At 41.2% G+C, this 23,759-nt stretch overlaps 1 protein-coding gene across 1 annotated transcript in view; it reads left to right on the top strand.

Annotated features, from left to right (window-relative positions):
- The window catches only part of LOC110521980 (uridine diphosphate glucose pyrophosphatase NUDT14), a 44,355-nt gene that overhangs the window by 10,605 nt on the left and 9,991 nt on the right, over positions 1 to 23,759 (top strand). Inside the window, exons 3-4 of the mRNA XM_021600004.3 lie at positions 6,436 to 6,500; positions 8,716 to 9,034. Of these exons, the coding sequence (XP_021455679.3) occupies positions 6,436 to 6,500; positions 8,716 to 9,034 (384 nt within the window). The remainder of the gene's footprint in view (positions 1 to 6,435; positions 6,501 to 8,715; positions 9,035 to 23,759) is intronic.

Raw genomic sequence — 23,759 nt, forward strand, 5'->3', positions numbered from 1 at the left:
TGGGGCCCCTCCTGTTCAGCTCGTACATTAATGACCTGCCTTCTGTCTGTACTTGGTCTGAAGTTCAAATGTATGCAGATGATGCGGTGATACATGTGCATACAAACAACAAGCTGCGCACTAACTCACTAATGTAATGGTCCAGGTTACAAGGTGGCTCAGTGACTCATGTTTGCATCTCAATGTGAAAAAAACTGTCTGCATGTTGTTCACAAAGCAGGCAACTGATGCTACTGAGCCAGATGTCTGTGTCAGGGGAGAAACTCCAGGCGGTATCTGATTTCATACTTATCATACTTGATTCCAACCTCTCTCTGTAAAAGCAGGTGAAAAAGTTAACTCTAACCAAATTCAACCTAGCTAATTTCCAATGTATACGAAATTGTTTGACTACAGAAGTAGCTAAACTGTACTTAAAATCTGACACTCCCCCACTTAACATATTACTTGACTAGTTGGGACCAAGATTGTTGTACAACAATAAAACCCATTCAGTCTGTCTACAAACAGGCTCTCAAAGTGCTTGATAGAAAGCCCAATAGCCATAATCACTGTTACATCCTCAGAAAGCATGAGCTCCTGAGTTGGAAAAATCATGTGCAATACACCAACGCGTGTCTTGTATTCAAGATCCTAAATGGCCTGGCTCCCCCTCCACTTTTCTGTTAAACAGAAAACCCAAACATATGGCCGCAGATCCACAAGGTCTGCCATGAGAGGTGACTATATATAAGCATCTTTAGTCAATCTGTTTTCTCTGTGAGAGCTTCCCATGTTTGGAACACACTGCCATCCGACACACATCTGCACCACCGATCACACTTTCACAAAAAACATGAAGACATGGCTAAAGGCCAATCATACTTGTGAACATAATCCCTAGTTGTTTATGGCCACTTTCCATGTTGTCTGTAGCTTGTGGAAACACTTTGGTGATTTTTATTTATTTTGCCTTGTTGCTTTGTATGTGCTCACTGCTCAATGATTGTCTGTATTGTAATTGTTTTTAATAACCTGCCCAGGGACTGTGGTTAAAAATTAGCCGGCTGGTTAAAACAGGAACTTTTACTGAAACGTTGATTTAATTTGCACTGTCCCTGTAAAAAATAAACCCGAAGTGTTTTGGAAACCTCAATCTGTTCTTTCTGATACTGTATAGAAATAAAAAATTCCTTACCTGCATGTGACTGTAGGAAGATTTGAAAAAGTCACTCTTCGGTGCTAAAATGTCCTTCTCAAAACTGCTAATAACACATTTTCATCGTTTCCCGGACCCAGTCTGTAATACCTACATGCTGTAAGCAGACCACCATAGTCCCTGTGCCCAAGAACACCAATGTAACCTGTCTAAATGACTATCGCCCCGTAGTACTCACATCTGTAGCCAGGAAATCCTTTGAATGGCTGGTCATGGCTCACATCAACATTATCCCAGACACCCTGGACCCACTCTAATTTGCTTACCGCCCCAACAGGTCCACAGATGAGACAATCTCCTATTGCACTCCACACTGCCCTTTCCCACTTTTGCAAAAGGAACACCTACGTGAGAATGCTGTTGACTCAGCGTTCAATACCATAGTGCCCTCCAAGCTCATTACTAAGCTAAGGATCCTAGGACTGAACACCTCCCTCTGCAACTGGATAATGGACTTCCTGACGGACCACCCACAGGTGGGGAGGGTAGGCAACAACACATCTGCCTCGCTGACCATCAACACGGGGCCCCGGTGGTGCGTGCTTAGTCACCTCCTGTTCACCCATGACCGCGCATATCTCCAACACCATTAAGTTTGCAGAAGACACCACAGTGGAAGGCCTGATCACTAGAGGTCGACCAATTTTTAATCAGAATGGACGATTTTAATTAGGGCCGGTTTCAACTTTTCATAATAATCGGTATATTTGGACACAGATTGTGGATGATTTATTCTTTTATTTTTTTCTCCACCTTTTAGCTAACTAGGCAAGTCAGTTAAGAACACGTTCTTATTTTCATGGTGGGTTAACTGCCTTGTTCAGGGGCAGAACGACAGATTTTTACCTGGTCAGCTCAGGGATTTGTTTCTGCAACCTTCCGGTTACTAGTCCAACACTCTAACCACCTGCCTTACATTGCACTCCACGAGGAGCCTGCGTGGCAGGCTGACTACCTGTTATGCGAGGGCAGCAAGAAGCCAAGGTAAGTTGCTAGCTTCCATTAAACATATCTTATAAAAAAAACAATCAGTCTTAACATAAGCACTGGTTAACTACACATGGTTGATATTACTAGTTTATCTAGCGTGTCCTGCGTTGCGTATAATCGATGCGGTGCCTGTTCATTTCTCATCGAATCACAGCCTACTTCGCCAAACGGGTGATGATTTAACAAGCGCATTCGCAAAAAAGGCACTGTCGTTGCACCAATGTGTACCTAAACATCCATGCCTTTCTTTAAAATCTATATACACAAGTATATAGTTAGTTACCCGCTAGTTAGCGGGTTGCGCGCTAATAGTTGTTCCCCTTGCTCGGGGCTTTTGTGGAGCGATGGGTAGCGATGTTTCGAGGGTGGATGTCGTCGATGTGTTCCTGGTTCGAGCCCAGGTAGGGGCGAGGAGAGGGACGTAAGCTATACTGTTACACTGGCAATACTAAAGTGCCTATAAGAACATCCAATAGTCAAAGGTATATGAAATACAAATGGTATAGAGAAATAGTCCTATAATTCCTATAATAACCTCAACCTAAAACTTCTTACCAGGGAATATTGTAGACTCATGTTAAAAGGAACCACCAGCTTTCATATGTTCTCATGTTCTGAGCAAGGAACTTAAATGTTAGCTTTTTTACATGGCACATACTGCACTTTTACTTTCTTCTCCAACACTTTGTTTTTGCATTATTTAAACCAAATTGAACGTGTTTCATTATTTGAGGCTAAATTGATTTGATTGATGTATTATATTAAGTTAAAATAAGTGTTCATTCAGTATTGTTGTAATTGTCATTATTATAAATAAATACATGTAAAAAAATCTGCAGATTTAATCGGTATCGGCTTTTTTTGGTCCTCCAATAATCGGTACCGGCTTTGAAAAATCATAATCGGTCGACCTCCACTGATCACCGGCGAAGATGAGACAGCCTATAGGGAGGTCGTCAGAGACCTGGCGGTGTAGTGCCAGGACAACAACCTCTCAAAAGTCAGCAAGACGAGCTGATCATGGACTACAGGAAACGGAGGGCCAAGCACGCTCCCATTCGACAGGGCTGTAGTGAAGTGGGTTAAGTTCCTCGTTGTCCACATCACTAAGGATCTATGATGGTCCAAACACCAGCAGTCGTGAAGAGGGCACGACAACGCCTCTTCCTCCTCAGGAGGCTGAAATTATTTGGTATTGGCCCTCGGGTCCTAAAAATTCTGCACCTGTACCATTGAGAGCATCTTGACTGGCTGCATCACCGCTTGGTATGGCAACTGCTTGGCATCCGACCGCAAGGTGCTACAGAAGGTAGTCCAGACGGCCCACTGCGTCACTGGGGCTGAGCTCCCTGCCATCGATGACCTCTGTACCATGCAGTGTCAGGAAGGCCCTACAAATTGTCAGACTCCAGCCACCCAAGTCAGACTGTTCTGTCTGCTACTGCACAGAAAACGGTACCGAGCCCTAAACAGCTTCTACCCCCCAAGACATAAGACTGCTAAATAGTTAGTCTGGGTAGCCATTTGGTTAACTATTTAACTAACTTTTTTGACTTTTTTGACTCTGCTGTTTTAATTACCATCTGTCATTTTTTTCCCTAGTTACAGTTGAATTTGGAAGTTGACATACACCTTAGCCAAATACATTTAAACTCAGTTTTTCATAATTCCTGAAATTTACATACACTAAGTTGACTGTGCCTTTAAACAGCATGACTTGACTTTAGAAGCTTCTGATAGGCTAATTGACATAATTTAAGTCAATTGGAGGTGTACCTGTGGATGTATTGCAAGGCCTACCTTCAAACTCAGTGCCTCTTTGCTGACATCATGGGAAAATCAATAGAAATCAGCCAAGACCTCAGGAAAAATAATTGTAGACCTCCACAAGTTTGGTTCACCCTTGGGAGAAATTTCCAAACGCCTGAAGGTACCACGTTCATCTGTACAAACAATAGTACGCAAGTATAAACACCATGTGCCCACGCAGCCATCATACTGCTCAGGAAGGAGACGCGTTCTGTCTCCTAGAGATTAACGTACTTTGGTGCGAAAAGTGCAATTCAATCCAAGAACAACAGCAAAGGACCTTGTGAAGATGCTGGATGAAACAGGTACAAAAGTATCTATATCCACAGTCAAACTAGTCCTATATCGACATAACCTGAAAGGCCACTCAGCATGGAGCATGCAATTGCACATGGGGACAAAGATCATTCTATTTGGAGAAATGTCCTCTGGTCTGATGAAACAAAATGGAACTGTTTGGCCATAATGACCATCGTTAAGTTTGGAGGTTAAAGGGGGAGGCTTGCATGCCGAAGAACACCATCCCAACCGTGAAACACGGGGGTGGCAGCATCATGTTGTGGGGGTGCTTTGCTGCAGGAGGGACTGGTGCACTTCACAAAATAGATGGCATCATGAGGCAGGAAAATTGTGTGGATATATTGAAGCAACATCTCAAGACATCAGTCAGGAAGTTAAAGCTTGGTCGCAAATGGACAATGACCCCAAGCATACTTCCAAAGTTGTGTAAAAATGGCTTAAGGACAAAGTCAATGTATTGGAGTGGCCATCACAAAGCCCTGACCTCAATCCTATAGAAAATGTGTGGGCAGAACGGAAAAGGCGTGTACGAGCAAGGAGGCCTACAAACCTGACTCAGTTACACCAGCTCTGTCAGGGGGGATGGGACACAATTCACCCAACTTATAGTGGGAAGCTTGTTGAAGGCTACCCGAAACGTTTGACCCAAGTTAAACAATTTAAAGGCAATGCTACCAAATACTAATTGAGTGTATGTAAACTTCTGACCCACTGGGAATGTGATGAAAGAAATAAAAGCTGAAATAAATCATTCTCTACTATTATTCTGACGTTTCACATTCTTAAAATAAAGTGGTCATCCTAACTGACCTAAGACAGGGAATGTTTACTAGGATTAAATGTCAGGAATTGTTAAACTGAGTTTAAATGTATTGGACTAAGGTGTATGTTAACTTCCGACTTCAACTGTACACATCTTCCTCAATTACCTCGTACCCCTGAACATCAACTCGGTACTGGTACCCCTTGTATGTAGGAAAGTTGTTGTGTAACTATACTGAACAAAAATATAAACGCAACATGCAGCATTTTCAGGGATTTTACTCTGTTACAGTTCATATAAGAAAATCTGTCTATTTGAAAGAAAGAAATTATTCTCTAGTCTATGGATTTCACATGACTGGGCAGAGGGACACAGTCATGGTTGGGCCTGGGTAGCCCACTGGGTAGCCAGGTCCAGCCAATTAGAATGAGTTTATCTCCATAAATTAGTATTACAGACAGAAATATTCCTCTGTTACATCAGGTGGCTGGTCTCAGTCGACCCCGCAGGTAAGAAGCCAGAGATCCTGGATTACATGTGGTCTGGGGTTGAGAGGCCGTTTGGACGTACTGCCAAATTCTATAAAACAACGTTGGATGCGGCTATGGTAGAGAAATGAACATGCAACAGCTCTGGACATTTCTGCAGTCCGCATGCCAATTGTACGATCCCTTAACTTGACATCTGTGTCATTGTGTTGTGACAACTGCATATTTTAGTGGCCTTTTTATTGTCCCAATAACAAAGTTCACCTGTAATGCTGTTAAAATCAGCTTCTTGATATTTCACACCTGTCGGGTGGATGGATTATCTTGGCAAAGGAGAAATGCTCACTAACAGGGATGGTAACAAATTTGAGCACAAAATATGAGAGAAATAGGCTTTCTGTGCATATGAAACATATCTAGGATGTTTTATAAAAAGAAAATGGGTCCAATACTTTACATGATGTGTTTTATATTTTTGTTTAGAAATTAGGGATATCCATGGACATATTACACTGCCAAAATGTATGGCTTGTGTTTGTATTCTGATTTTGGTATGAAATCACTATCTCATTTTGTGGGGTAAACGCTCAACTCTCATCAACACAACAGGGCGACTTCCTGCTTAAACTTGAACAATGTAATTCAATTTAGCATATTTTCAAGTTTGTGACCTTCTGTAGCTACATTAGGAAGAAGGAATGATGGCAGTCATGTATTTTGTAGTGGATTTCTGCAAGCAGGAAATTGGTGCACTGTGCGTGATGTCATGTAATATAGTTAATTTAGTTTATGAACAGTATTATTACTTCACTGTTGCTTGTCCACTGAAATTCTGAATGAAACAAACTGAATTAATTGTTTTTCTCTACTCCCCCTTTTATTTCCAGTGTTTCGGTGCTGATCTTCAACACCACCTCACACTGCTTCATCTTGGTCAAGCAGTTCCGCCCAGGTAAAACTCCCTACTCCCCATTTCTCCTCGACCAATCAAATCATGTTTCCTCCGTAAGAACAACCTTTTTTCTAAGGACTGGGAATTCACATTCCTTTTCATATTTTTCATAGTTATTAGACAATGAAGAGGGACAGGAAATTAAAGTAAGGTGGAGAAAGTGTGTTAGAAGGGCGTGGGTCAGAATCGAACCCACCACAACCTTTCTTCATCCCTGTCAGGAAATGCCGCTCTTGTCACATTGCAAGTTTCTTAGCCAGCACCTGTGTATAGGATTTTGCTGAACTGCCACTTGAGCCTGTAAAGTGGAGCAATATCACCCCTAACACGTGGCCTGGAATCTGTCTGGCACATGCTCTCTCCTCCCGGCCTCCAGCCACCTTTACCCCTGTGGTGTTCACCAGGGTTCGGGTCAATTTTGTATCTGCCAAAGCAGCAGCTATTCTTCCTGGGGTCCAGCAAAATTAAGGCAGTTAGACAATTTTAAAAACATTACTATACATTCACAACAGATTTCACAATCCTTTAAGTGTGTGCCCTCAGGCCCTTACTCTACTACCACAAATCTACAACAAAATCTAGTGTATAGTGTTTATGTTATCATGTGTGTGTATGCATGTGTCTGTGCCTATGTTTGTTGCTTCACAGTCCCGCTGTTCCATAAGGTGTATTTTTACCTGCTTTAAAAATCTGATTCTACTGCTTGCATCAGTTACTTAATATGGTAGAGAGTTCCATGTAGTCATGGCTCTATGTAGTACTGTGCGCCTCCCATAGTCTGTTCAGGATTTGGGGATTGTGAAGAGACCTCTGGTGGCATGTGATGTTGGGTATGCATGGGTGTTCAAGCTGTGTGCTAGTAGTTTAAACAGACAGCTTGGTACATTCAGCTTGTCAACACTTGACGTCAGTCTCTCTTCCACTTTGAGCCATGAGAGATTGACTTGCATATCATTAATGTTAGCTCTCCATGTACTTTTAAGGGCCAGCCGTGCGCACCATCTTAGCTACTATATTCCATGGCTACATCAAGCTTGTGACTTCACAAACTTGTTGGATGCATTTAGTTTTTTTTGTTGTTGTGTTTTGTATTATATTTAGCCCAATAGGAAGTGAACGGTGAACGATGTATTGTAATTTTGGAGTCACTTTTATTGTAAGTAAGAATAGAAGATGTTTCTGAACATGTCTACATTAATGTGGATGCAACAGTGATTATGGATAATCATGAATGAATTGTGAATGATAACTGAGAAAGTTAGAAGGACCAAGATCATACCCCCCCCCTAAAATAAAATGCTCATCTCCTCTGCTATTGATAATGTGTCAGAGGTTTATTATGTTTTGTTGTAGCCTCAACTTTCTCACTCATTATTCATGATTTTTATCGCATTCAGGGTTATTTTAGACTGGTGTTCAGAAACATCCTATCTACTAACTTATACAGAAAGTTACTCCAGTCATTTTTAACCGTTCAGTTACTATTGGGCGTAACCTGAAACCCAACCAAAACAAGCTGCAAATACATCCAGCAAGTGCGTATAGTCACAAGCTTGATGTAGTCATTGCGTGTTAGGAATATGGGACCAAATACTCAACTCTGGACTACTTTAATACACTAAGTGATTTTTGTCCAAATAGTGACGTCTTCAAATGGGGGACTAGATATATAAAGTGCTTTAATTTCGGAGCAGTAAAACATGAATGAAAATACCCTCAAATGAAAGGTGACATTCTGAAACATTTGATCTCAAATCCAAGTGCTGGAGTATAGAATTTTAGCTTCAATGTCAATGCATACGGAGGGAAGTGTATCTGTGTCCTCAATTGTGTTTTTATTAAAAAAAAATCAAAAAAATAAAATGATATTTTTTATTTTTTTAACCAGTCTCTTATTACGGTGTTGACTTCCACCAGCAACGTTTTTACAAGTTCATGGGTGTGTAGAGGTATGCGTGTAATGATTTTTTTTATAAGGGTACGACTTTACTATACAGAGTTTGTCAGACACTTATTATATAATTTCAATTGTGGCCTATTTGAAGAATAAAAACAGACTTTGATTTGAACTGCGTAATCCCTATTGTTGAGAATTGAAAGGAATGATACATCAACGAGAAAAAGTTATCTGGGTCCCCAGGTCACTATAGTGTAACACATGTTGCGATCTCGCTCTTCCCCATTCACTCTCCCTCCACCCTGTCGCATCCTGCAGCCGTGTACATGTGTGAGTGGGAGAGGACCAAGGAGCCAGCCGTGCAGGCAGCGGCGGGGGAGGAGGAAGGGGCTGCGGCTGCAGCCACTGCTATCCCGGAGACTCCCATCGGCGAGACTCCCCAGGAGGAGGCTGTTGCTACGGCTGGGGGCGTCAAGACCCACCAGCCCCCGGGCTCGGCGGGTATGACCTACGAGCTGTGTGCAGGCCTGGTGGACAAGGCCGACCTGTTGCTGGAGGAGATTGCCAGGCAGGAGGTGCTGGAGGAGTGTGGCTACGACGTGCCAGTCGCCAAGCTGCGGAGGATCACCTCGTACAGGTGTGTGTGTGCACGTATGGCTCCGGGCTGAAGTTTCCCCTAGGTACAAATCTAGGAGTAGCTTCCCCTCCTGCAATCCTAACCGTATTCATTAGCTGGGAAAATGCAAAACTGACCCAAGATTAGCGTCTAGCTTCACAAACACACACCCACCCATAACTTCATACAGGCACACACACATGCGCGCACACACACTGTCGTGAATAATTGATTTGCTCAAGGTGTGTAAAATGCTGAACCCAAAGATGAGGCGAATGATTTCTATATTTAAAGGTTTAATAGACAAACAATAGACCCATATGTATATGGGGACAACATACTCTTGCTTATCTGTTCGTTCTCCAAGTGTTCCGGTACACTGGTTGAACATTAAATCAGAGCTGAGACCACTTAAGTAAAAGTAGGCTATACATTTGACCATCTCAATTGCTTGTGAGTAACCCTGGCTGGATTACAGGTAATGGCCGGGATATCAAGTTAGTTTTTTTCTCACTCATTATTCATGATTCATTCATGTTTTTGTTTTTTATCGCATTATCAGGGTTATTTTAGAAGTGTTCAGAAACATATATATTTTCTACTCACTTATAAAGTTCCTTTAGAAAGTATTCACACCCCTTGACTTTCCACATTTGGTTGTTTTACAGACATCATTTAAAATGGATTAAATTGCGATTTGTTTGTCACTGGCCTACACACAAAACACCATAATGTCAAAGGGGAATTGTTTTTACTATGTAATTTTGACATGAATTAAGACTGAAAAGCTGAAATGTCTTTTCAGGTATTCAACTCATTTCAACAACATAAGTTGAATGGACTCCCTCCGTGTGCAACAATAGTGTTTAACATATTTTTTAATGACTAGCCCAAACATACAATCACACTACATGACCAAAAGAATGTGGACACCTGCTTGTTGAGCATCTCATTCCAAAATTATGGGCATTAATTTACTGCTATAACAGCCTCCACTCTTCTGGGAAGGCTTTCCACTAGATGTTGAAACATTGCTGCGAGGACTTGATTCCATACAACCACAAGCATTAGTGAGGTCAGGCACTGATGTTGGGTTCCAATTCATTCCAAAGTGTTAGATGAGGTTGAGGTCAGTGCTCTGTGCAGGCCAGTTAAGTTCTTCTACATCGACCTCAATAAACCAATTATGTATGGACCTCACTTTGTGCACAGGGGCATTGTCATGCTGAAAAAGGAAAGGGCCTTCCCCAAACTGTTGCCACAAAGTTGGAAGCACAGAATTGTCTAATGTATTTCTATACTGTAGCATTAAGATTTCACTTCACTGGATCTAAGGGGCCTAGCCCGAACCATGAAAAACACCCCTAGACCATTATTCCTCATCCACCAAACTTTACAGTTGGCAGTATTCATTCGGGCAGGTAGCGTTCTCCTGGTATCCTCCAAACCCAGATTTGCCCGTCGGACTGCCAGATGGTGAAAGCGTGATTCATCACTCCAGAGAACATGTTTCCATTGCTCCAGAGTCCAATGCCGGCGAGCATTTACAGCAATCCAGCCGATGCTTGTCATTGCACATTGTGATCTTAGGCTTGTACGCGACTGCTCGGCCATGGAAACTAATTTCATGAAGCTCCCGGCCAACAGTTCTTGTATTGACATTGCTTCCAGAGGCCGTTTGGAACTCTGCAATGAGTGTTACAACCAAGGACAGACGAGCTTGTGTGGCCTACCACTTTCCGACTGAGCCGCTGTTGCTCCTAGACGTTTCCACTTCACAATAACGGCACTCACAGTTGACCGGGACAGCTCCAGCAGGGCATAAATTTGATGAACTTACTTGCTGGAAAGGTGTCTTCCTATAACAGTGTCACATTGAAAGTCACTTAGCTGTTCAGCTAGGCCATTCTACTGCCAGTGTTCTAAGGAGATTGCATGGCTGTGTGCTCAATTTTATACCCCTCTTGGCAATGGGTGTGGCTGAAATAACCAAATCATCTACTAATTTGTGTGTGTGTGTGTTGTGTGTTGTGTGTAAGGTCCTTCAATCGAGCAGTGAATCTCAAATAGATTCAACCACCAGGACCAGGGAGGTTTTCCAATGCCTCGTAAAGAAGGGAACCTATTGGTGTACATGGGCAAACATTTTTTAAAGCAGACATTGAATATCCGTTTGAGCGTGGTGAAGTTAATTATACTTTGGATGGTGTATCAATACACCTGGTCACTACAAAGATACAGGCGTCCTTCCTAACTCAGTTGCCGTAGAGGAATGAAACCGGTCAGGGATTTCACTGAGCCCAATGGTGACTTTAAAACAGTAAGAGTTTTTGAAGGCTGTGATGGGAGAAAATCGAGGATGGATCAACAACATTATAGTTACCCCACAATACTAACCTAATTGACAGAGTGGAAAGAAGGAAACCTGTACAGAATAAACACATTCCAAAACATGCATCCTGTTTGCAGTAATACTGAACGTTTTTTTTTTACAAAGCCATTAACTTTTTGTCCTGAATACAAAGTGTTATGTTTGGGGCAAATTGAATACAACATATTACTGAGTACCACTCCATGTTTTCAAACATAGTGGTGGCTGCATCATGAGTATGCTTGTAATTGTTAAGGATATATAGTTTTTTATGAGTTTTTCAGGATAAAGAAAATAAATGGAATGGAGCTAAGCACAGGCAAAATCCTAGAGGAAAACCTGGTTTCCACCAGACACTGGGAGATTAATTCACATTTCAGCATGACAATAACCTAAAACACAAGGCCAAATCTACACTGGAGTTGCTTACCAAGAAGACTGAATGTTCTTGAGTGTCCGCGTTGATCTATGGCAAGACCTGAAATTGGTTGTTTAGCAATGATCGACAACCAGTGGCAATTTTAGCATGTAAATCTTGGTGGGGCAACACAAAAAAAAAGATGCATGCCAGCAAAGCCACAACACTAAACAATACATGAATTGCACTATAATGGCGACAAGCAGTGCCCACAAACTGTTAGAGCCTAGGGGGTTACATTCGGGCATTCAGAGAGGGGGTATATTAATTTGGCCCTGGTGGCACAAAATCAAAAGTCTGACTGCATGGAGATGCTTGGGAATATGGTCAATACGGGGGACCATGTTGTTGGTGTTTCAGGGAAAACGGGTACATTTGACCTCCATCTAGGACGTAACAATAGTTAATCAAATCTCCCCGTTTCTGGCCTTTAAAAAAAATGTTTTTTTTAATTGCATGGTCTTGCCAGCCTTCTCATACAGCTGCATATATGCATTCATAAATCAAGACCTTTCTTGAGTTGGGCTCTGAGCTGGTGCAACTGTTGAGAATGCGAGCCTATAGTTGTGTGGTGGAAAGGGTTGAGTGTGTGTATGTGCGTATCCCACAACTGTTGCGAAGGAGTAAAATATGTTAGGGACAATATAGGATGATTCACAATTGTTTGCTAATATACAGTGTATTGCGAAAGTATTTGGCCCCCTTGAACTTTGCGACCTTTTGCCACATTTCAGGCTTCAAACATAAAGATATACAACTGTATTTTTTTTGTGAAGAATCAACAACAAGTGGGACACAATCATGAAGTGGAACGACATTTATTGGATATTTCAAACTTTTTTAACAAATCAAAAACTGAAAAATTGGGCGTGCAAAATTATTCAGCCCCCTTAAGTTAATACTTTGTAGCGCCACCTTGTGCTGCGATTACAGCTGTAAGTCGCTTGGGGTGTGTCTCTATCAGTTTTGCACATCGAGAGACTGACATTTTTTCCCATTCCTCCTTGCAAAACAGCTCGAGCTCAGTGATGTTGGATGGAGAGCATTTGTGAACAGCAGTTTTCAGTTCTTTCCACAGATTCTCGATTGGATTCAGGTCTGGACTTTGACTTGGCCATTCTAACACCTGGATATGTTTATTTTTGAACCATTCCATTGTAGATTTAGCTTTATGTTTTGGATCATTGTCTTGTTGGAAGACAAATCTCCGTCCCAGTCTCAGGTCTTTTGCAGACTCCATCAGGTTTTCTTCCAGAATGGTCCTGTATTTGGCTCCATCCATCTTCCTGTCAATTTTAACCATCTTCCCTGTCCCTGCTGAAGAAAAGCAGGCCCAAACCATGATGCTGCCACCACCCATGTTTGACAGTGGGGATGGTGTGTTCAGGGTGATGAGCTGTGTTGCTTTTACGCCAAACATAACGTCTTGCATTGTTGCCAAAAAGTTCAATTTTGGTTTCATCTGACCAGAGCACCTTCTTCCACATGTTTGGTGTGTCTCCCAGGTGGCTTGTGGCAAACTTTAAACAACACTTTTTATGGATATCTTTAAGAAATGGCTTTCTTCTTGCCACTCTTCCATAAAGGCCAGATTTGTGCAATATACGACTGATTGTTGTCCTATGGACAGAGTCTCCTACCTCAGCTGTAGATCTCTGCAGTTCATCCAGAGTGATCATGGGCCTCTTGGCTGCATCTCTGATCAGTCGTCTCCTTGTATGAGCTGAAAGTTTAGAGGGACGGCCAGGTCTTGGTAGATTTGCAGTGGTCTGATACTCCTTCCATTTCAATATTATCGCTTGCACAGTGCTCCTTGGGATGTTTAAAGCTTGGGAAATCTTTTTGTATCCAAATCCGGCTTTAAACTTCTTCACAACAGTATCTCGGACCTGCCTGGTGTGTTCCTTGTTCTTCATGATGCTCTCTGCACTATTAACGGACCTCTGAGACTATCACAGTGCAGGTGTATTTATACGGAGACTTGATTACACACAGGTGGATTGTATTTATCATCATTAGTCATTTAGGTCAACATTGGATCATTCAGAGATCCTCACTGAACTTCTGGAGAGAGTTTGCTGCACTGAAAGTAAAGGGGCTGAATAATTTTGCACGCCCAATTTTTGAGTTTTTGATTTGTTAAAAAAGTTTGAAATATCCAATAAATGTCGTTCCACTTCATAATTGTGTCCCACTTGTTGTTGATTCTTCACAAAAAAATACAGTTTTATATCTTTATGTTTGAAGCCTGAAATGTGGCAAAAGGTTGCAAAGTTCAAGGGAGCCGAATACTTTCGCAATGCACTGTAATAATTGCTTGCAATGTAATTTTGGTAATGGCGAGACTGGTGAGAAAATCCTTTGCAAAATATGCCTACATTACTACAAATATTAATATCTAATTATGGAAAATTAACAGTTTTTAAAAAAGTTTTTTTGATTGCTATATATAACGCAAATCGAGGTGAGGGCGATGGAAATGCATTTGGCCGTTGATCTACTTCTGTTCTGTAAATGGCACTGTGTGCTCTTTTCGAAGGATGGATCCCAGTTTTTTCAGGGATACGGGGGGTCGGGGGTGGTCTGCCGGGCATTGGGATGACAACCCAACTCGGGATGAGGGCTTTTAGCGGGTGGAATAGTGGGGACCAATTGGAGGTTTACTTAGTAGCAATGCAAATATCATGGTACAGCTATATAGACACTCAATCGTTGTTATTTTTTAATGGTATGTTTATTAAACATATTTTGATAAATATAATTGAAAGTTGTCTCATGGTAAGTGGTGAAATAAGTATAGCTAGTTACAATTGTAATGGCTTAGCAGATAATAAGAAAAGACCATCAGTATTTACCTGGCTAAAAGATAATAAATATAATATCGTTTACAGGAAACCCATTCAATCATTTTAGATTATGTTTTGTGGAAAAAGGACTGGGGGGTGAAATATTTCTCCCATGGGCAAAGTATTTCAAAAGGGGTGATGGTTTTAATTAACAGTAATTTTGATCCAAATGTACAAATTATCCAAACAAAACAAGGTAGATGGATTATTTTAAATATGTTATTGGACAATAAACATATGGCTTATTAACCTATACGGTCCAAATAATAATGATGATCCAAGCTTCTTTGAAAATATATAAGAATTAATCAACTCTACAAGCAACACTAGACTCTATTATTATGATGGGAGATTTTAATACAGTCTTAAATACCTCTATGGACCGGAAAGGAAATAACACTACAAACTATCACTCTCAGGCACTTAAGGAATGTCATGAATGTCATGGATATATTGGAATTAGTGGATACATGGGGGCTTAAATACCTAGTGAGATATACAGTCATGGCGAAGAGTTTTGAAAATGACAAATATACATTTTCACAAAGTCTGCTACCTCAGTTTGTATGATGTCAATTTGCATATACTCTAGAATGTTATGAAGTGTGATCAGATGAATTGCAATTAATTTCAAAGTCTGTCTTTGCCATGCAAATGAACTGAATCCCCAAAAAACATTTCCACTGCATTTCAGCCCTGCCACAAAAGGACCAGCTGACATCATGTCAGTGATTCTCTCGTTAACACAGGTGTGAGTGTTGACGAGGACAAGGCTGGAGATCACTCTGTCATGCTGATTGAGTTTGAATAACAGACTGGAAGCTTCAAAAGGAGGGTGGTGCTTGGGATCATTGTTCTTCCTCTGTCAACCATTGTTACCTGCAAGGAAGCACGTGCCGTCATCATTGCTTTGCACAAAAAGGGCTTCACAGGCAAGGATATTGCTACCAGTAACATTGCACCTAAATCAACCATTTATCGGATCAAGAACTTAAATTGTTGTGAAGAAGGCTTCAGGGCGCCCAAGAAAGTCCAGCAAGCGCCAGGACCGTCTCCTAAAGTTGATTCAGGTGCGGGATTGGGGCACCACTAGTACAGAGCTTGCTCAGGAAGGGCAGCAGGCCAGTGTGAGTGCATCTGCACGCACAGTGAGGCGAATACTTTTGGAGGATAGCCTGGTGTCCAAGGACAAGAGCAGCAAAGAAGCCACTTCTCTCTAGGAAAAACATCAAGGACAGACTGATATTCTTCAAAAGGCACAGGGATTGGACTGCTGAGGATTGGGGTAAAGTAAATTTCTCTGGTGAATCCCCTTTCCGACTGTTTGGGGCATCCGGAAAAAAAGCTTGTCCGGAGAAGACAAGGTGAGCGCTACCATCAGTCCTGTGTCATGCCAACAGTAAAGCAACCTGATACCATTCATGTGTGGGGTTGCTTCTCAGACAAGGGAGTGGGCTCACTCACAATTTTGCCAAGAACACAGCCATGAATAAAGAATGGTACCAACACATCCTCTAAGAGCAACTTTTCCCAACCATCCAGGAACAGTTTGGTGATGACCAATACCTTTTCCAGCATGATGGAGCACCTTGCCATAAGGCAACGGTGATAACTAAGTGGCTCGGGGAACAAAACATCGATATTTTGGGTCCATGGCCAGGAAACTCCCCAGACCTTAATCCCATTGAGAACTTGTGGTCAATCCTCAAGAGACGGGTGGACAAACACTAACCCACAAATTCTGACATACTCCAAGCATTGATTATGCAAGAATGGGCTGCCATCAGTCAGGATGTGGCCCAGAAGTTATTTGACAACATGCCAGGGTGAATTGTATTGATAAAGAAGGGTCAACACTGCAAATATTGACTCTTTGCATCAACTTCATGTAATTGTCAATAAAAGCCTTGGACACTTATGAAATCCTTGTAATTATACTTCAGTATTCCATAGTAACATCTGACAAAAAATATCTAGACACTGAAGCAGCAAACTTTGGAAATTAATATTTGTGTCATTCTCAAAACTTTTGGCCACGACTGTACATGGCGGAGACTTAATCAAGCTAGTCGTCTTGAGTTCCTCGGCATACACATCACAGACAAACTGAATTGGTCCACTCACACAGACAGCATTGTGAAGAAGGCGCAGCAGCGCCTCTTCAACCTCAGGAGGCTGAAGAAATTCGGCTTGTCACCAAAAGCACTCACAAACTTCTACAGATGCACAATCGAGAGCATCCTGGCGTGGTACGGCAACTGCTCCGCCCTCAACCGTAAGGCTCTCCAGAGGGTAGTGAGGTCTGCACAACGCATCACTGGGGGCAAACTACCTGCCCGTCCCGATGTCACAGGAAGGCCATAAAGATCATCAAGGACATCAACCACCCGAGCCACTGCCTGTTCACCCCGCTATCATCCAGAAGGCGAGGTCAGTACAGGTGCATCAAAGCTGGGACCGAGAGACTGAAAAACAGCTTCTATCTCAAGGCCATCAGACTGTTAAACAGCCACCACTAACATTGAGTGGCTGCTGCCAACACACTGACACTGACTCAACTCCAACCACTTTAATAATGGGAATTGATGGGAAATGATGTAAATATATCACTAGCCACTTTAAACAATGCTACCTTATATAATGTTACTTACCCTACATTATTCATCTCATATACATACGTATATACTGTACTCTATCATCGACTGTATCCTTATGTAATACATGTATCACTAGCCACTTGAACTATGCCACTTTGTTTACATACTCATCTCATATGTATATACTGTACTCGATACCATCTACTGTATCTTGCCTATGCTGCTCTGTACCATCACTCATTCATATATCCTTATGTACATATTCTTTATCCCCTTACACTGTGTACAAGACAGTAGTTTTGGAATTGTTAGTTAGATTACTTGTTGGTTATTACTGCATTGTCGGAACTAGAAGCACAAGCATTCCGCTACACTCGCATTAACATCTGCTAACCATGTGTATGTGACAAATAAAATTTGATTTGATTTGACTACTTATGCTATTCTCTCTGATACCTCAGGTTTTTTTTTGTAACTTTTAAAATATTTGTAAATATTTTCATAATTCTGTTTTCTTAACTGTATTGTTGGTTAAGGGCTTGTATGTAAGGATTTCACGGTAAGGTACACCTGTTGTATTCTCCACATGTGACAAATATAAAATGTGATTTACCTAGTGCATTCAGAAAATATTCACACCCCATGACTTTTTCCACATTTTGTTGCAAAGTGGGATTTAATTGTCCTATTTTGTCAACGATCTACACAAAATACTTTGTCAAAGTAAATAAACAAATCTACCTTTACAATAGACCAAGAGACCCTCATTAACCGCTCTGGGATATGTGGGACGGTACCGTCCCACCTGGCCAAAAGCCAATGAAAATGCAGAGCTCCAAATTCAAATAAATTACTATGAAAATCAAACTTTCATGAAATCACACATGCAAGATAGCAAATTAAAGCTACAGTTGTTGTGAATCCAGCCAACATGTCAGATTTAAAAAAAGGCTTTTCGGTGAAAGCAAACAATGCTATTATCTGAGGATAGCACCATAGTAAACAAAGAGAGTAGCATATTTCAACTCTGCAGGCGCAACACAAAACGCAGAAATAAAAATATAATTCATGCCTTACTTTTGATGAGCTTCTTTTGTTGGCACTCCAATATGTCCCAAAAACATAACAAATGGTCCTTTTTTGTTCGATTAATTCCGTCTATATATCTAAAATGTCAATTTATTTGGCACGTTTGATCCAGAAAAACACCGGTTCCAACTTGCGTAACGTGACTACAAAATATCTCAAAAGTTACCTGTAAACTTTGCCAAAACATTTCAAACTACTTTTGTAATACAACTTTAGGTATTTTTTTAACGTAAATCATCAATAAAATTGAAGACTGGATGATCTGTGTTCAATACAGGAGGAAAACAAACTGTAGCTAGCTTTCTGGTCACACGCCTCTCTCTATCTAACAGTACACTTCAAGTTACCCTCCAAGTTACCCTCGTTCAAGATGGCCGTAATTCTTCATTACACAAAGGAAAAACCTCAATCAACTTCTAAAGATTGTTGACATCCAGTGGAAGCGATAGGAACTGCAAGAAGGTTCCTTCGAAATCTGATTTCCCAAGGAAAACCCATTGAGGGACCTAAAAAAAAAAAAAAAATCTGAATGGTTTTTCCATTCATGCTAAATAAGTTCTGTTGTACTCAGACATGATTCAAACTGTTTTTAGAAACTTCAGTGTTTTCTATCCAAATCTACTAATAATATGCATATCTTATTTTCTGGGGATGAATAGCAGGCAGTTGAATTTGGGCATGCATTTCATCCGGATGTGAAAATACTGCCCCCTGTCACCAAGAAGTTTAAGTAGATATCGTAAGCCCATGACTCAATAACTATGTTTAAAGTCTTTCAAATGGTGTTTGCTCGAGCATGCCTAGAGTACCCGATGGACGGGGATTACACTTTTGCTTCAGCACCTCTCACTAATCAAATGGGCCACATGGTCTAGTGGTAAGACTCTTGGCTCCATGCACATGTGGCTCCCGCTGGAGCATGTGGTTCAGTCCCTGTGTGCTCCCTTTTGACTCTCTCCGATCTCCCACTCTGGTTCACTATCTGTCAATAAAGCACTAAAAACAATACATGGAGAGTGACTCTCCTTTGGGGTGGGGAGAACTGCCCTGCAGGAAACCTGAGCATTTGCCTACGTTTCCTTGTAAAAAAAAAATCCTCAGCAATTTACACACAATACCCCATAATGATAAAGCGAAAACAGATTTTTGCAAATTTATTTAAAATAAACACATACCTTAGACCGCTGAGCCACTCAGGAGGAGTTAAGGCACTGCATTCAAATCAAATTTGATTGGTCACATACCCATAATAACATCTACAGTGAAATGCTTGTGTTCCTACTCCCAACAGTGCAGTGGTATCGAACAATACACACATCTGTGGCGGAGAAGTCCGTCACTGGCCGCGGGCAGCGTTTGGTACACTAACACACACACATTCATCGTGCCTCCCTGCTCCGTTGTCACCTACTTTAACAATGTGGGTCGACACACAAGTTAACGTCCCTATCTTAGTACATACATTACACACATTTACATTTTGTAAATGTGTTATTGGTATATTGTATCATGAGAAATGTTTTGCAATATATGCAATTCATTATGTTTAGCTGAGTGGAAAATGTAGGCTTTGATGAAGGTAATTGCTTAATTAATTAGTGCTGGGTATGTTCTGATGGGAGTGGCTTCCCCTACAAAAGGAGCCTCTCTTTCAGTTCAAGGGGGGAACCATTTTGGAACCATTTTGGATTGAGCTGTTGATGTGGCAGTGTTTTTAGCTGTCCCATAATGGATACTTTGGATGGCAGTACTGTTGTTCTTCCGGATTCACTATGTAAATAAACTATGTAAATAAACACCCACACGCACAGAAGTACTTTTGCGGCTCCGCCATATTTTTATTTGATAGAGGTTAGGTTTTTCAGTTTAGCCTTCTGGCCTACTCTACGTGACAAATCAAATTTTATTGGTCACATACACATGGTTAGCAGATGTTAATGTGAGTGTGGCGAAATGCTTGTGCTTCTAGTTCCAACCATGCAGTAATATCTAACAAGTAATCAAACAATTTCACAACAACTACCTTATACACACGTGTAAAGGAATGAATAAGAATATGTACATATAAATATATGGATGAGCAATGGCCGAACGGCATAGGCAAGATGCAGTGATGGTATAGAGGTCGACCGATTTATGATTTTTCAATACTGATTATTGGAGGACCAAATAAAAGCCGATAACGATTAATCTACCGTTTTTAAAAAATGTATTTATTTATCATATATTATTTTTTTATAATAATGACAATTACAACAATACTGAATGTACACTTTTTTATTTTAACTTAATATAATACATCTAAATCAATTTAGCCTCAAATAAATAATGAAACATGTTCAATTTGGTTTAAATAATGCAAAAACAAAGTGTTGGAGAAGAAAGAAGTACAGTATGTGCCATGTAAAAAAGCTAACGTGAGAACATTATGAAAGCTGTGGTTCATTTTAACATGAGTCTTCAATATTCCCAGGTAAGACGTTTTAGATTGTAGTTATTATAGGACTATTTCTCTCTTCCATGTGTATTCCATATACCTTTGACTATTGGATGTTGTTATAGACACTATAGTATTGCCAGTGTAACAGTATAGCTTCCGTCCCTCTCCTCGCCCCTACCTGGGCTCGAACCAGGGACACATCGACAACAGCCACCCTCGAAGCATTGTTACCCATCGCTCCACAAAAGCCCTTGCAGAGCAAGGGGAACAACCACTTCAAGTCTCAGAGCGAGTGTCGTTTGAAACGCTATTAGCGTGCACCCCGCTAACTAGCTTGCCTTTTCACATCGGTTACACCAGCCTAATCTCGGGAGTTGATAGGCTTGAACTCATAAACAGCTCAATGCTTGGAGCGCAGCGAATAGCTGCTGGCAAATGCAGGAAAGTGCTGTTTGAATACATGCTTACGAGTCTTCTGCTAGACTGCTCTATCATAGACTTAATTAAAACATAACACACAGAAATATGAGCCTTAGTTTCTGGATTTGACCATATTAATGACCTATCATTTTGAAAACAAAACGTTTATTCGTTCAGTGAAATGCGGAACTTTTCCGTATTTTATCTTTAACGGGTGGCATCCCTAAGTCTAAATATTGCTGTTACATTGCACAACCTCTGTCATAATTATGTACAATTCTGGCAAATGAATTACGGTCTTTGTTAGGAAGAAATGGTGCATATTCCCTGACTCTGCTTGCACAGAACGCAAGAGAAGTGACACAATTTCCCTAGTTCAAAGAAATTCATGTTAGTAGGCAATATTAACTAAATATGCAGGTTTAAAAATATGTACTTGTGTAATGATTTTAAAGAAAGGCATTGATGTTTATTGTTAGGTACACATTGGCGCAACGACAGTGCTTTTTTCATGAATGCGCTTGTTAACTCATCACCCGTTTTGGAGAAGTAGACTGTGATTCGATGAAAAATTAACAGGCACCGCATTGATTATATGCAACGCAGGAGAAGCTAGTGTCGTGTCTTTACTATCATTAAATTGAAGACTTTTTTTATCAAAGATTCTCTAATTAGTATTACGCGATCAAACTGATTAATCATGTAACTGTAATTAACTAGGAAGTCGGGGCACCAAGGAAAATATTGATTACAAAGTTATAATTTCCCAATATAACCTTTCAGATATTTAATATCTGGTCAATTAGTCTTCGAATTAATGAATTATATACTTTACCTCACGTTAGTCTCATTCCAAACATCGTAAATTGTTGGTTATCTGCACAAACCCAGTCTTCACTGAGTCATTCATACATCAATTGTCTTAAATAATTTATTTATTACTAAGTAATTCACAGAAATGCATAACAAAACAAGGTAAATGTGGTTACAAGAAATTATAGGAGAATGTGCCCTTGTGGGCTACACCGGCATGGCGGCTTGTTAGACAAAAGGGAAGTGGGGGTCGACTTAATAATTATAACAATTGAAATGCTAATCCTTTACACATGAACGCTCACTCATTCGGGAACAATTGCAATCAATATATTTACGCTCAGTGTGTCGTCTTGATCGCTGTTGAGAAGTTTGTTTATTTTGTAGAATTGTCCGTCTCTCTGTCTGCCGTGGTTAGAGGGGATAGTTCAGAGCGACAATCATTCATGTTGTTGTAGAATGAATGTTTCGGCAGTTGTCATTCTTCGCATTCAATGATACCGAATTCCTAGCTGCAGACTAGTAATTAATATCAAAGTTCTTCTGTCGGTATCAATAGTCTAAGAGTTTAACCACGGTATGGTTAAAAGATTCAGCAATGGTCTGCAACCTTCGTCCTCCCGTGATTGAGAGAAACATGGTCTACTTGAGGAATTGGGGTTTTATTCGGAATTGCAGAAAAGGGGCTGTCCCAGCATGCCTGACCATAACTGGGCTCATGGGCGGTCCTCTGATTTAGTTAAACTCAAAAGGGAATTGGAGTTTCCTTCATTAAACAGTCCAAAATCACATTACACAATTTTACAAACAGTATCATACTCACTCATTCATCTTCTACAACAATTAGATGTAAACCTCATATCTGAGGCTATTATCCTTGATGATCTTTTTGGCCTTCCTGTGACATCGGGTGGTGTAGGTGTCCTGGAGGGCAGGTAGTTTGCCCCCGGTGATGCGTTGTGCAGACCTCACTACCCTCTGGAGAGCCTTGCGGTTGTGGGTGGAGCAGTTGCCGTAACAGGCGGTGATAAAGCCCGACAGGATGCGCTCGATTGTGCATCTGTAAAAGTTTGTTTTTGGTGACAAGCCAAATTTCTTCTGCCTCCTGAGGTTGAAGAGGCGCTGTTGCGTCTTCTTCAGCACGCTGTCTGTCTGGGTGGACCATTTCAGTTTGTCTTTGATGTGTTCGCCGAGGGACTGAAAACATTCCAACTTTTCCACTACTGTTCCATCGCTGTGGATAGGGGGGTGATCCCTCTGCTGTTTCCTGAAGTCCACAATCATCTCCTTTTGTTTTGTTGATTGTGAGGTTTTTATCCTGACACCACACACCGAGGGCCCTCGCCTCCTTCCTGTAGGCCGTCTCGTCGTTGTTGGTAATCAAGCCCACCGCTGTAGAGTGTATGGCCACACAGTTGTGGGTGAACAGGGAGTACAGGAGAGGGCTCAGAACGCACCCTTGTGGGGCCCCAGTGTTGAGGATCAGCGGAGTGGAGATGTTGTTACCTACCCTCACCACCTGGGTGTGGCCTGTCAAAGTCCTGGATCCAGTTGCACAGGGCAGGGTCGAGACCCAGGATCTTGAGCTTAATGACGAGTTTGGAGGGTACTATGGTGTTGAATGCTGAGCTGTAGTCAATGAACAGCATTCTTACATAGGTATTCCTCTTGTCCAGATTTGTTAGGGCAGTGTGATTGTGATTGCGTCGTCTGTGGACCTATTATAGCGGTAAGCAAATTGGAGTGGGTGGA

Source organism: Oncorhynchus mykiss, chromosome 4, assembly GCF_057628025.1.
Source record: "Oncorhynchus mykiss isolate SJ-2025 chromosome 4, ASM5762802v1, whole genome shotgun sequence".
Taxonomy (NCBI): domain Eukaryota; kingdom Metazoa; phylum Chordata; class Actinopteri; order Salmoniformes; family Salmonidae; genus Oncorhynchus; species Oncorhynchus mykiss.